This window comes from Carcharodon carcharias, chromosome 21 (genome assembly GCF_017639515.1).
Source record: "Carcharodon carcharias isolate sCarCar2 chromosome 21, sCarCar2.pri, whole genome shotgun sequence".
NCBI classification, from domain to species: domain Eukaryota; kingdom Metazoa; phylum Chordata; class Chondrichthyes; order Lamniformes; family Lamnidae; genus Carcharodon; species Carcharodon carcharias.
This window is the reverse complement of record NC_054487.1, coordinates 76940254-76955890: the sequence shown is the minus strand read 5'-3', so window position 1 is coordinate 76955890 and position 15637 is coordinate 76940254. Positions and strand designations below refer to the sequence as shown.

Genomic DNA, 15637 nt, shown 5'->3' with positions numbered 1-15637 from the left:
TACTGCTGTGAACAGATGAATCATCAGATGTAAAACATAATGGGTTGCTTCCCTATTGCAGTTTCATAGCTCACCATGAGTCAGTAAGAAACAACTTCCATGACGGGAGAAAGGCTCAACTGGAAAAGAATTAATTACAAAACAACATAGCAATTGCCAAAATGATCAAATGACACAGCTAATTAATAATTATTATCAATTTCAGCCCTCAACAAGTAATGCCTGCAGAACTTTCAAAATGTAGCATTTTGTTAAAGACCAATTTCCCATTTAAATTTGTACTCCAGCAAGTTAATTTCTATCCAGCTGCGTCAAACCACAGGCACCGTTTCTCTGTTTCCAGATTTCCAATAGGATCCAGACATTTTGCACTCTTTTGTCAAACTTGGGCAAGATTAACTGGTTGCTAGTTGAGTTAGCTGCTGTGAGGGACTGGGACTTGCTAAATTAAGCTAGCCCAGCATCATAGAATCATACTGCACAGAGGGAGGCCATTAAACCCATTGCATATGTGTCGGCTCTTTAAAATGACCATTCAATTAATCCCACATCCCTGCTCTATAGCCACAGGGCTGGGAAATGTTCTTTTCCCAGTATATATACAATTCTCTTTCAAAAATAACTAGTGAATTTGACTCCACCTTTGCTCCGGGCAGTGCATTCCAGATCACTGCAACTCAGGGTGTAAAAAAGTATCCTCTGGTTCATCTGCCAATTATTTTAAACTGGTGATCCAAGTCCCAAGTCCCGTCCACCCCTACGTTCGCCAAGTGACATTGGCTGCTGGTCTGGAAACGCCTCAATTTTAAAATTTCTCACCATTACTTTCAAATCCCTCCAGGCTTTGCCAGTCTCAGTGACTTCCTGCCAACAGCCCTCCGAGATATCTGCACTCCTCCTCTGTTGACCCCTTGAGCATCCCCAATTTTAATCGCTCCACCATTGGCAGCATATCTTCAGCTACCTACCCTTAGCTCTGGAATTTCTTCCCTAAACCTCACCATTTCAATCTCCTTTAAGAAATGTCTTAAAACCTAACTCTTCGACCAAAGCTTTTGGTCATCTGTCCTAATATTTCCTTACGTGGAACAGTTCCAAATTTTGCCCCTGGGTTAAGGCCCCTGGGAAGCTTTACCACAATAAAGCCATTACAGGAACGCAAGTTGTCATCATCTCCTCTGGTTACTGACCCAGCCACCTGTGGAAAGTTTCTCAAAACCCCTCATAATTTTGAGCACTTCTATTCCATCTCCCCTTGACCTTCTCTGCTGTAAGGGAGGAACATCCCAGCTTTTCTAGTCTCATCACATAACCTTTATCTGTGGTAGCATTCTGAAAAAATCTTCATGGCGAGCTCCCCAAAGACTTGACATCCATCCTAATGTGCGGTGCCCAGAATTGGATACGATGCTCCAGCTGACACATGGCCAGCGATTTATAAAGGTTGAACATGACTTCCTTCCTTCCTGGTACTTTGGCTTCACTGGCTTTTTCAAAGAAAAGACACACTGAATATTTTGTAATGCTTCTCCTTGCTCAAAGAAATATGGTCGGATTTTTGCAGAGTCGGGAAGGGCTCTGCAGGCTTTGAAAACAGCGGGCGGGATCTAGATGCAGAGGCCCCCACCCCCATTTCTGACATGTCCGATTTTTTGCCTACGAGGGGGAGGGGAGTGCGATTCACACAGGAGGGAAACGCAAACTCAGCAGGGCCATTGGACCTCAGTGCTAAGTTCAAACGGACTCCATTTTGGCTGCTCCAAGGGCCTTAACCCACAGTGCAGGAGCCGGGAATTGATAGAGGAGATGTAAACGTTCTGGAAGGGTGCATAAGGTCTGCATAACACTCATGATCTGAAGTTTTTTTAAATGCCCTGCTCTTTAAAACTTTTTTTTAAAAAGAAAATACAGGCTGCAGCTGTCAGAGAGAATTGAAACAAACCCCTCCACTGGACTGTTTTGATTGACAAGCGGGGAATTAGAAAATAACCAGGAGCATCAGGTCATGCAGTTCCGATAGCCTATGGAGTAATATCAGCAAAGGGTTCTATCATTATGTCATTATGATTGGGGGTGAGGGGGCATGAGTTGGCATGGAGGGCAAGAGTGCCATGTGGGGTGGGGCATAAATTGGCATTGAGGTGCAATGGGTGTATGAGTGGGCGCAGGGTGGGTAAGGGGTGAGAGTGTCGAGGGCTAGAGGGCCTAACATCTAAAGAGAACCAAGGTGGGCATTCTAACCAGCCCACCTCAGCGCTCACCCACGCACCCCATGCCCGCCTATGCCATGCTCTGCTTCCAAGGTCTACTTGAGCCCGACTCGACCCTGCAACCCCTACTTGTACCACCACCACCCCTGGGGTAAAAGAAACAATTTGGAGTACTTTTAAACAAGGCCGCTCCAGTGAATTAGGTCATTTCCGGGCACAAGCTACCCATCTTGGTAGCTGTATTCTGGCCTTTGGTCACCCTTATCAATTAGGGTTTTTTTTAAATTACATTTATAGATTTAAATGTTAAACAAACTAAAGAAAATCCATGAATAATTCTCATATTTACAAGAACGTTACTGGTGAAAGCATGCGCCATTACTGGCATTTAAGAAGAGAAAAATAAAATCAGGAAACATAATTGATTAGTTATACTGTCAGAGAAAAGCTGGGCAACTTCCATATCTGTTGTGTAGCAACAATGATTCTCGAGTTACAGTCTCATTGTCAGGCTACGAGGTCAAGCAAAGCTGAGCCCTCAATAGCCCTTTCTTCCCCCCCAGCCCCAGGAAGCATTTGAATGCTGTGCATTAATAAAAGAACAGCAGGAAACATGCAATACACAAATACAGCTTAGTTTATTAAATGGCACACTGACTGAGCACAGATGGCCACTGGAGTTCCCCACATCAGCAGGATGTACCACCAAGGTCGTTCTACCAGGTGAGCAGCACAAAACACTCCCAATTCCAGCTCACTGACCCGTCTCATCAAACCTGAGAAATACACATATCATTTGAAGCTTTAACATTGGACAACTGAATTGGGATTAACCAATATCGGAATAACCAGGGACTTGCTAAGTTAAACCAGAATCATAGATCCCTCGGTGTGACTCAGCTGGCAGAATTCTTGATCCTGAGTCACAAGGTTCTGGGTTCAAACCCCACCTCAGAATCTGAGCGCATACAGGGTTTGAGCACACAGATCAAAAATAAAAGCTGACACTCCAGCAAAGTACTGAGAGAGCACCGCACCGCCTTTCACATGAGGTATTAAACTGAGGCCCTGTCTGCCCTCTCTGGTGGATGTAAAAGATCCCATGGCAGTACTTTCAAGAAGAGCAGAAGAGTTATCCCTAGTGTCCTGGTCAATATGTTTCCCTCAAACCAACAAAAGCAGATGATCTGGTCATTATCACATTGCTGTTTGTGGGAGCTTGCTGTGCACAAACTTTCTACATTGCAGCACTTCAGAAGTACTTAATTGGCTGCAAAGTACTTTGAGATGTCATGGGGTAAAGTGCTTTGAGGTATCTGGTACTCATGGAAAGCATTCTCCAAATGCAAATTAGTCCCCTCTCCTCTGCTCAAAATTGCGCAAGATGTCTTTTTTTTTTTAAACGTTGCTACAATCTATTTCAGAACTAGGGGCCTGATTGTTTTACCCTGTGTTGTCCAGCTCCAGTAAAAACAAAAACATTCTGCAAATACACAACAGGTCAGTCCGTATCCACAAAGAGAAAAGGCTGTTTATGATGGATTCATCAGAACAAGTTCTGATATGTTTGAAGAACTACTTTTCCAGTTTAAAAATAAAAGTGCTTTTTGTCAGATGGAAACAGTCATTGTGATGGGCATGTAGACCATTGCCAGTAATCATTTTTAAACTTGAAGTTTGTTTTTATATGCTCACGTTTTTTAAAGCTATGTAAAATACTGGGAGTGCAGGGGAAGCAGGTTCAATAGTAACTTTCAAAGGCAATTAAATGTAAGGTTAAGATGAAAAATCTGTAGGGCCCATAGGACTAACTGAATATTACTTCCAATGAGCCAGTACAAGCACTATGGGTTGAATGGCCTCCTTTAAGCAGCATAATTCTAAGACTCTATGTGGGCTAGTTCTCTGGCTCTCTTTTCAGGATACTCCCATCTTAGAAACTGCTAATGATTTAGAAAACCATTCTGGACGCATGCAGCTTTAATGAAGCAACACATCAGTTAATACAGAGCCACATACAAAACTTGGCAGTCATGACCTCTGCAGTAATGGAAGATGTGAGTTCCAACAGCAAACCTCAAACAGAAGAAAGGTCAACCAAGGGAAAAAAAAACATTTTTTAAAATACTAGAAGCTGATCCAATTCTATAACACAACAAGAGCGCACAGAGCTACATCGAGCACAGGAGCAGGACTGGGGACACATTAAGCTGTAGCTCAATGGGTAGCACTCTCACCTGCGGCTTGTGGATTCAAGTCCCACTTCAGAGACCTGAGCACAAAAATCTCGACTGACACTGCAGTACTGAGGGAGTGCTGCCCTGTTGGAGGTGTCCTCTTTAGATGAAACATTAAAGTGAGGTCCTTTCAGGTAGACGTAAAAGGTCAACAGGGTGCGATTTTGAAGAGCGGGCAAACTCTCCCCAGTGTCCTGGCATCATTTATATTAAAAAAAACACCATCTGATTGTTATCACATTACTGTTTGTGGAAGCTTGCTGTGCACAAATTGACAGACATTTCCTACTTTGTAACAGTGACTACAATTTAAATATACTTGATTGGCTGTGCCACACTTTGGGATGTGATGCCCTGAAGTCATAAAGAGCAGTATATAAATGCAAACAAAACTGTTCTTCTAACTGTGGGGCAAGGGTGCAAATCCAACTTACACTGAAGGGATGAAAATCTCTCCCCCTTGTTGAAACCTTTGTTCCCGTTCACTTGGGGCAAAGACAAATGGTTGGGGCAGAATCACATTTTTTTTTGCTCATGCGGATACATTTCAGTCCGTCCCCACTTTCTTCCTCCCCTGGGAGGAGTGCGAGGGCAGGTTCTTCACTTATCTTCACCTCATTCCGCACTCTGGAGCTGCTACCTTTCTTCCAAGCGAAACCAGTTTGAAAGGAGTGAAAAATCCTGCAGCTGCATCTGTCCTGGGATTGCTGGACATTGAGAAGAGACGATAAGATTGGAGTGGCCGGGGGGGCGGTGGAATGATATGTGGCTCTATTCTCCAGTACACTTCGCTGGCAAGCAGAAAAACACCAAGGTTGAACTCTTCAGAAAAAGCAAGTTGCATGTTCAAGAAATTTGGATGAATACACAGGAGAGTGGCGGAAAATTGTCTTGGAATATTCCCAGTCATCTGTAATTCACTTTACACCAGGCATAAGTAATGGCCAGAAATAAAGTTCCAAATTGTAGCACCAATGTTACCATAAGATATCAAATTAAAAAGTTCAATTTAACCGAAGATTGTTCTGTACCCATGTCAATTCTGGAGATAAAAATTTGAGATATTTCATTAAATGTTACTGGATTAAGGAGATTTATTTCAGAACAGATACTGCAGGACAAGAAAGGTCATTATTAAACCATCACCATGTACTGCAAACATGTGCAGGATAGGTATTTTGTACTCATTTATAGAAGTACACTTATCATGTTAATACTTATTCTTTCCCCACTTTGAGCATTGGCCACTGCTACATGTACAGAAATGTTGTAGCTATGTAGAGATAGCCAAAAATCTGCCAAGACAGATCTTGGGACCCTAGTCAAATATTATATAAAAGCAAAATGCTGCAGCTGCTGAAAATCTGAAATTAAAATCAAAATGCTGGAACTACCCGGCAGTCCTCTGGAGGGACAAACAGAGTTAGCAAGTCAGGCATCCCATCACATTACTTCAGAGCTGAAGAAGGGCAGCAGAGCAATATCCAACTTGAAACATTAACTCTGTTTCTCTCTCCATAGGTACTGCCAGACCTGCTGAGTATTTCCAACGTTTTCAGTTTTTACTTCAAAATATTATTGTCAGCCTTGGCTCAGTGGTAGCACTCTTGCATCTTTTAGGGAACTGAATACTGTACAATGTAACTAGCAAGCATATTATAAAAATCATTTTCAGTTATTTAAAATTGAGTTACTCACAGGTGTTGAACAAACCACTCTGATAAAAATACAATAAATACAGAAGTTCAATATCCTCAGGTCTCTGTCCCTTGGGATCCCCTCACATAATCTTTAACGATACAAGGACCCTAGTTTGAAAACCTGTGACTTATAAATAACAAAAAATACATTTATTGGGACCAACAGGATCATTGTAATATCACCAGACTAGTAACCCAAAAGGCACGGACTAATGTTTCGGAGACATGGGTTCAAATCTTGCCATGGTAGTTGGTCGAATTTAAGATTTAATTGGTTAATGATTCTGGAATAAAAGAAAAGCTGATCAGGGAACTGCCCGAGAAAGAAATCTGCCAACCTTATACGATCTGGCATACATGTGGCTCCAGACCTACAGCAATGTGATTGATTGTGAACTGCCCTCTGGAGTGGCCCAGCATGCCATTCAGTCAGATCAAAACTGCTGGCACTGTCCCGTGTACGTACACCACACAGGCTGCAGCTGTTCAGAACAGTGGCTCAGGGGCAATTAGAGATGGGCAACAAATGCTGGCCTTGCCAGTGGTGCTCAGATTTCATGAAAGAATTTAAAGAATCCATGCAACAATAACTGCACTGACGTTGCAACCTGGTAAACTCTCTTTGGTATATACTTCCATCAGTTTCTAACAGTTTCATAGCAGTATATCACTTCAAAAAAATAATACCATTGTGATCAAACAAGACATTACTGCTAGTTCTGAACTGCCAGTTCTGAGGAAGAGTCATACGGACTCAAAACGTTAACTCTGTCTTTCTCTCCACAGATGCTGTCAGACCTGCTGAGTTTTTCCAGCAATTTTTGTTTTTGTTTCAGATTTCCAGCATCCGCAGTATTTTGCTTTTATCATAGCAGTAATGTCTTGTTTGATCACAATGGTATTTTTTTTTGAAGTGATATACTGCTATGTTTTTTCAAGACATTATTGCTATTGTGCGTTGCAGCATTTAAGCATACTACATTAACTATATGTTTTAAATTTGTATTATTCTGAGGATGAATTATTAAGATTGATAAATTACTGTCATTTCCACACAACTAGCTTCTGGGCTGGTGGGTCTGTGTGATTTGAATATCTGCTAGGTGTAATGGATGATGTGTGAACAGGACTTAGTGAGAGTTGAAGCAGCAGAGTTATAAGACCATAAGACATAGGAGCAGAAATTAGGCCATTCGGCCCATCAAGTCTGCTCCGCCATTCAATCATGGCTGATAAGTTTCTCAACCCCATTCTCCTGCCCTCTCCCCGTAACCTTTGATCCCCTTACCAATCAAAAATCTATCTATCTCGGTCTTAAATACACTCAATGACCTGGCCTCCACAGCCTTCTGTGGCAATGAATTCCATAGATTCACCACTCTCTGGCTAAAGAAGTTTCTCCTCATCTCTGTTCTAAAAGGTCTTCCCCTTACTCTGAGGCTATGCCCTCGGGTCCTAGTCTCTCCCACTAATGGAAACATCTTCCCCACGTCCACTCTATCCAGGCCTTTCAGTATTCTGTAAGTTTCAATCAGATCCCCCCTCATCCTTCTAAACCCCATCGAGTATAGACCCAGAGTCCTCAAATGTTCCTCATATATTAAGGCTTTCATTCCTGGGATCGTTCTCGTGAACCTCCACTGGACCCTCTCCAGGGCCAGCACATCCTTCCTGAGATACGGGACCCAAAATTGCTCACAATATTCTAAATGTGGTCTGACCAGAGCCTTATAAAGCCTCAGCAGCACATCCCTGCTTTTATATTCTAGTCCTCTCGAAATAAATGCCAACATTGCATTTGCCTTCCTAACTACTGACTCAACCTGCAAGTTAACCTTAAGAGAATCCTGGACTAGGTCTCCCAAGTCCCTTTGCACTCCAGATTTCTGAATTCTCTCCCCATTTAGAAAACAGTCTATGCCTCTATTCTTCCTACCAAAGTGCATGACCTCACACTTCCCCACGTTGTATTCCATCTGCCACTTCTTTGCCCATTCTCCTAACCTGTCTAAATCCTTCTGCAGCCTCCCCGCCTCCTCAATACAACCTGCCCCTCCACCTATCTTTGTATCATCTGCAAACTTAGCCAGGATGCCCTCAGTTCCTTCATCTAGATCATTAATGTATAAAGTGAAAAGTTGTGGTCCCAACAGTGACCCCTGTGGAACTCCACTAGTCACTGGCCGCCATCCTGAGAAGGACCCCCTTATCCCCACTCTCTGCCTCCTGCCAGACAGCCAATCTTCTATCCATGCTAGAGCCTTGCCTCTAACACCATGGGCTCTTACTGAGCAGCCTCCTGTGCGGCACATTGTCAAAGGGCCTTCTGGAAGTCCAAGTAGATAACATCCATTGTCTAACCTACTCGTTACCTCCTCAAAGAATTCTAACAGATTTGTCAGGCATGACCTCCCCTTGATGAAACCATGCTGACTTTGCCCAATTTTACCATGCACTTCCAAGTATTCTGAAATCTCATCCTTAATAATGGACTCTAGGGTCTTACCAACGACTGAGGTCAGACTAATCGGCCTGTAATTTCCCATCTTTTGCCTCACTCCCTTCTTAAACAGGGGGGCTACATTAGCAATTTTCCAGTCCTCTGGGACCCTCCCTGACTCCAGTGATTCCTGAAAGATCACCACTAATGCCTCCACTATCTTTTTCAGCTATCTCCTTCAGAACTCTGGGGTGTAATCCATCTAGCTCAAGTGATTTATCCACCTTCAGACCTTTCCTAGCACCTTCTCCTTGGTAATGGCCAACATACTCATCTCTGCCCCCCGACTCTCTTGAACTTTGGGGATGTCACTAGTGCCTTCCACTGTGAAGACTGACACAAAGTACCTATTCAGTTCCTTTGCCATTTCTTTGTCCCCCACTACAACTTCTCCAGCGTCATTTTCCAGCGGCCCGATTTCCACTTTTGCCTCTCTCTTACCTTTATATATCTAAAAAAACTCTTGCAATCTTCTTTTATATTACTGGCTAGTTTACCCTCAAATTTAATCTCCTCCCTCCTTATTTCTTTTTTAGTTGTCCTCTGTTGGTCTTTGTAGGCTTCCCAATCCCCTGGTTTCCCACTGCTCTTTGCCGCATTGTATGCTTTCTCTTTAGCTTTTATGCTGTCCCTAACTTCCCTTGTCAGCCATGGTGCCTCGTCCTCCCTTTAGTATGCAGCTTCTTCTTCCTAGGGATGAATTTTTGCTGCGTCTCCCAAATTACTCTCAGAAACTCCTGCCATTGCTGTTCCACTGTCTTTCCTGCAAGGCTCATCTCCCAGTCAATTCTGGCCAGCTCCTCCCTCATGCCTCTGTAGTTGCCTTTATTCAACTGTAATACCGTTACATCTGCTTCCAGCTTTTTCCTCTCAAATTGCAGGGTAAATTCTATCATATTATGGTCACTTCCTCCTAAGGGTTCCTTCACCTTAAGCTCCCTTATCAAATCTGCCTCATTACACATCACTAAATGTAGAATCTAGTTTTGGGTGGATTCAAGTTTCTGGAGGGATGAAGGTGCGAGGCCACCCAGGGGACATTGGAATAATCACGTGCGGTGGTCACAAAAGCATGGATGAGGGTTTCTGCAGCAGAGCGGCTGAAGCAGGAGTGGACACAGGTGACAGCCCACCCTTCTTGGAACATAAATGGAGCACTTTAACAACAAGAAGGTGGGGGGGGGGGGGGCAAATCTAAATGTACTGAATCACTTATTAAAACATTTCTACATTATAAAATGCTGTGATGGTGAGCATAATGCCCTTGGAACAACCAAGCTGGCTAAAATTACTATGTCTTCAGGATCAATTCCATTACCACATGCGTACAAAAATAATGGGCTTTCAGCAAGTGCTATTACAGTGCAGCATATGATAGAGTACTAGGTAAAAGATTGGCCATTTTGTTAATGGAATGTTTATATTTGCTATTCATTTTTTAAAAGCTTTTGAAGTGTAAGAAAGACTGTTGGCAGATTGGACTTCTCAGTTCTATAGCACTGGATTTTAATTTAGAACAGAAATTTCTGTAAAAAAATATGCATCCAAATCAATTTCTAAGTTCGTGTCTTCCTAAATACTGAGTAACTAGGCATGGGTGTACAGCAACGCAAGGGCATTGTTAAGCTACTTTGAAAAACAGCCTTTTCAGCTAAACAAAACGATCATTGTCTAATAGTGATCAACGCCACAGTGCAGTGAAAAATAAAGCACTACAGTCAAAGCTTCGATGGTAATTCAGGGCAGAATGTAGGCACCGGCATGGTATTTATGAATAAGGCATTGCAATTTGCTGCTTACGTTGAAAGTCTATTCACCAACTGCAGTTCAACATTCACAAGCACATACTGTCGCCATCGCCAAGACCTGCCTAATACAGCAGAACTGGACTTTACAAATCCGGCTCATTAAAATTATGAGGGGGTTTTGACACATAGCGAAGGTGCTTCCACTTGCGGAGAAGAACAAATCTAAGGATCATCAATAGAAGATCGTCACAAATAGGGAATACAGGAGAACCTTCTTCACCCAGAGAGTAATTGGAATATGGAACTCGATGAGGCAAATGGCATAGATGCATTTCAGGGGAAGCTAGGGAGGGAGATAAGAATGGGAGGCAGGAGGTGGTTCTGAGCCACTATAAACACCGGCATTGACATGATGTCTTGAAAGGCCTGTTTCTGTGCTGTACGTTCTATGTAACGTAACCAAAGTTTTACCTTGGTAACATTACAAAAAGAATCAGGTCCTTTGTGACTAGTGAACATTACTTTACATTGAGGTATCATCGCATTTTCTATTTTTGATAGACTTTTTTTGAAAAACAGAAATTTCTACTTATCAAGATAAAAGCAAAATACTGCAGATGCTGGAAATCTGAACCAAAAACAAAAATAGCTGAAAAAACTCAGGTCTGACAGCATGTGCTCTGATGAAGGGTCATACGGACTCGAAATGTTAATTTTCTTCCTCTCCACAGATGCTATCAGACCTGCTGAGTTTTTCCAGCTATTTTTGTTCCTACTTATCAGTTGCTTCCCCAACCAGCCTTCCCTCCACCATCACCACCCTCACTGTGTAAAATTCACTTCTCCACACTCCTTACATAGGAGGGGCTCGATAAAAAAAAACTTGTTCCTGTCAGCACTGCTCCATAACCAGCTGACAGGAGCGTTCACCAGTTTCACTTTCCTTCACTGTCTCTGCTACCTGTCCCTCCCATAGCGAAAAGCTTAAGCCTCCTGACAGCTCCAGATGATTTGGGGAGCTTTAATGTATGAAGAATCTGCGGCATGTATTGTGTTCACCCAGTCCCTGATGTAACATATCAGTACACAAGCGCATGGGCTGTTATTTTCATCAGTTGACGCAGTTATCTCATGCTAGTCTTGCTTTTAAACTTGAGGTAATCATAAGTGCTGGAGGCATCGTTAATTATGAAATCAATTAACTAGGAAATCAATTACAAATGATCTAGCTATTTTGATATTGTTAGTCAAACAGAAATAGCCGAGGTTGGCTCATGACTGACTAAAGTTTTAATTACAGACAGTAATGGCTTTGTTCAGAAGCATTCCATTCTTTGCAGTGCATAGTGCCTGGGTGAGTTAAGCAGCAGGATTCACAGTGAAAGGGTTAACAGCTTTACAGTAAACCTGACATTTCAGTACTGAAGCATCATACAAATGGAAATGCACACACACACACACACATACACACAAAGTCCTTCATACTAACAATTACATTCCCAGGATGTGAATCACAATTGTAGTTTTATAAAAAAAAAGTCTGATCCACTTCCCTGCTTTATCCCTTTTCCCAGTGTCTAATTTCTCAATGTGATTTCATCATCACTTCCTGGAAGTTTACACCCTGGAACCAGTTAATCATGTTTATGCTGGCTCCTCAGCTGAGCGTTTCCCTCCGTACTAGCACACTGAGAGTATAAATTCACAGCCATCTGTACTATTGCAGACAGTCCATTTAAATGATTTACGGGTCCTTTTACAAAATGATTTGAATCCAGCAGTTTGAGGAGTTTTGCATTTTCGGTTCAATAGTTCAGACACAATCATTAGTACAATCCATACAGGGCCGGGAAATGGGGGTGGGGGTTACTGCGTTACCATAAACATTAACACTCCCCCCTCTCGAAACAGCAGTAGCACACAATGACCCCATTACTATAGGCACGTAGGGAATACTCATCTCAGATAAATTTATACAATGTTCCAACTTCAGCAACATTGGGGACACGTCCTAATTCTCCGCTGGTTTTAACCTGTTTGGAGCATATTTCTGGGCTCCACATACACTTCTCAAACGACACTATACAATATGATAAAACCACTGGAATTTCTCAATCTCTAAAAGACTAAACAGGTTGCGCTTTTATCTAATCCACTCTTGTGGTCCTTTTACACCATTTCTCGATACAAGAAAAAAAAGGGTTATAAATCACGTATTCCTAATCCAACATTGCGTCAGATACTGAATTAATGAGTGAAAAGTTCTTATAATCTCAGTTTTAGTGTTCCCGTTTACTTCCCACACTCCCCTTCTCCTGAACCATTTAGAAAGGGAAAGGTTGTTAAACGCTATTTTTGACAGACACACACACACAGGCAACGATTGCAAGTCGCTGAAGCATGGCTCAATTTCCCAAAATGTGAAGTTATATCCTAAAGTTTGACGAATGCATTAACCGCCTGTTGTGACTATTTCTGTCTGGGCGGGTTCATGTACATGTAAGGGGACTTGCAGCCAGCAGAAAGCCTTTAAGTGAATCTTCGCCGTGCTGAGATGATGCCGAGGGTATAGAAAGTTCCATTCGCCCCTATTCCTCCTACCCCCCCGCCCCCGTCCCACGCTTGGCCTCTTAGAGGCAGGATCCCCCAGGTGGTGAATCAAGTCTCTGGCACAGAGACTGGATCCCGCTGAAAGGCGAACTTTTTCTGGAAGGTCGCCAGAGTCGCTGATTTGAACCATCTCCACGGCCGCTTCTGGGAATCACTGGCCAGAGTGCGAGCAGTCAAAGTAAAACCGCGCCTGAGCTAAAGGGGAGGGATATTAACAAAAAAAAAACACCAAAGCATTCGCCTCGTTGCGTTACAACGATGTGTTTCCAGGAGCGGATTTATAATTTGGCACTTCACTGGAAGGAAGCAGTTGTTTACAGAACCTGACTTTTTTTTGTACTTTGGGAAGGATTTTTTTTTGGGGGGGGGGTGCTGTTTGAATATCTTTTTAAAGTTCTCTCTTTAAACATTCTCAAATAATTCCATGCCAAAAAAAGGGGGGGTGGGGGGGCTATGATTAGATCCGATGCGGGAAGGAAGGGTTGATCCTCGCCTTTTGTACCATCGCGTCATGGTCACACATGAAATCGGCTCCTTCGTTTGAATTGCAAATCCCTATTCACACAGACCTCTAATTTTTAATAAACCGCTGCTTTGCACGATTGTTCATGCGCCTTGTCGTTCAAAAAAATTGCAAATGGATTAGCTGAACAATTCCACTCGAGCGCTCACACAATAGGAAACAGTAAAACGTTAACAATCTTACCTTTCACTTGTGTTTCGTATTCGCTTATGATCTCTTTATCTTTCTTATACCTGGTAGGGGTTGACATTTTTTTTTCTCTTTCAGTTCTTTTTCTCCCCCCTTTACCCTCCCCGCCGTTCCAAAGCCCAACTCTTTACGATAATGTCCACCAAAGAAGAAAAAAAAAATCCGTGCCCAGAAGGAGCTGCCCGAGTGCTGCTTGGCATTCACTCGGGATGGTGATGAGTGAGTGAGTGCTGGACACAGTCGGAATCTTGACTTGTCACCCCGGGGTCCCGGCTGATCCCGAGGGGAGGGGAGGGGAGGGTAAATAAAAAGAGCAAAATATAGGCAGACTGTTTGTTACACCGCGAAATGCACCATTCGGTCTTCAGCCTTGTTACACCGATGTACACGTTGGCAAAGCATCTTCGACTGGACGGAGGCAAACGCAGAGCTGGTTGGTGAGTGGGAACTCTACAGGCTAAGGGCTGGTAACAAATGTATCCGCTGCAGCAGCTCTGTCAGAGCAGGGTTTCCCTCTCTCTCTCCCTCTATCCTTTCCAGCTCTTACTCTTTTGAACCAGAGCAACGAGAGTTCATTTCACATGATCTATAACTTCTGTCTGCCTTTCACGGTTTCATTGGCAGCAGAAAGGAGGGGGTGGAGGTGGTGGTGCTGGTGGTGGGGGAAGGAAGAAATAGCATCTGCGGAGGTTTTCATTAAAAGAAGAACAATTAACATCCAGGCCACTTGAACGTAGCCCCCCCCACCACCCCGGCAACCGGTCGGCAGCACCTGACGCCGAGTAGAAAAGTTTGCCTCTGCCCACGAGCCTTCACACTCCGGCTCCAGCGCCAGTCACCGACTCGGCTTTAACCTGATAGCGGAAGTCGGCGTCGTCGTCGGCGGCGGCGTCTTTCCCCACCCCCTCCCCCCCCCCCCCACCTGACCCTCCCCTCCGAGTGTGTGATTGACATTCAGAGCCGACCAATCGCCTGTCCCATTGCCCCGGGCAACATTCGAAATAGAAGCGCCTGCGACCAATGGCAGGACCGGGAGGGCGGGGTTTACGCCCTTCTCCCAAGTTCGGCTGCTCTTAGCGACGAGAAGTGGTGGTGGTGGTGGTAGTGGTTGGGGGGGGAGATGAAATGGAACAAAAGGATTAAAAGTCCTCCTGCTGCTGTCAAAGCGTCAAATGCAACAGGGTGCGTGGGTGAATGTGAATTTGTTAACTTTTTTTTTCTTCGTTGGGACTGCTGAGGCAATTTGTGCCGAGATGGTGAAAATGTGTTTTCAATCAATGACTTTAAATGTAAGTTTAATGGATGGAGAGATTGATAAAACACACGCACACACACACACTATCTATCAAATGCAGCTCCCTCCTGCACAAAGCCATCATCTTGAGCCGTGTGTCGAACAGCGGATTATCCAGAGGGTGCCTAACGCACCCAGAGATTTCTCCTATTGGTTTTCTGGTGCCTTTCCCCCCTCCCTCCTTCCCTCTCTCTCTCTCTTTAACCTATAGTTTATAGTAACCTATAACACCGGAAATTTCCCGGCAATCAGTTAAAGGCACCTTTCATTGGGTGGTGGTGGTGGTGGTGGTGGTGGGTAGGGTACAAGTTTAAAATGTTCTCATTTCTGGTTAGTTCATATTTACCAAATGTGTGGTTGTTAAGGATTTGGGCTTCAGCTGAGCTCTGTGTTGTGCCGCCCCTTCGGTCCCAAATGAAATTAATTGTTTCCAAGGGCTGCTTGTAGTAGGCGTTGGGAACATTGCTCTGTCCAGGAGGTGCTTTGTTTGCGGAAATACCAGAGAAAGCAAAAGCCTGCCTCTTATATAATAGGTTCCGAGGAAATAAAAAGCCACGTTATTGTAAAATCACTTCCAGCTGTTCAAAACAGCTTAAAAAGGTGAATGTTTTCATTTAATAAGGCGG

At 43.6% G+C, this 15637-nt stretch overlaps 1 protein-coding gene across 3 annotated transcripts in view; it reads right to left on the bottom strand.

The window, feature by feature from the left end:
- Positions 1-14566, bottom strand: part of srgap1a (SLIT-ROBO Rho GTPase activating protein 1a) — a 255995-nt gene extending 241429 nt beyond the window's left edge. For all 3 annotated transcript variants that reach the window (XM_041216272.1, XM_041216273.1, XM_041216274.1), the window contains exon 1: positions 13712-14566. In XM_041216272.1, the coding sequence (XP_041072206.1) occupies positions 13712-13778 (67 nt within the window). In that variant the 5' untranslated portion in view covers positions 13779-14566. The remainder of the gene's footprint in view (positions 1-13711) is intronic.
- Positions 14567-15637: the final 1071 nt, after the last annotated feature.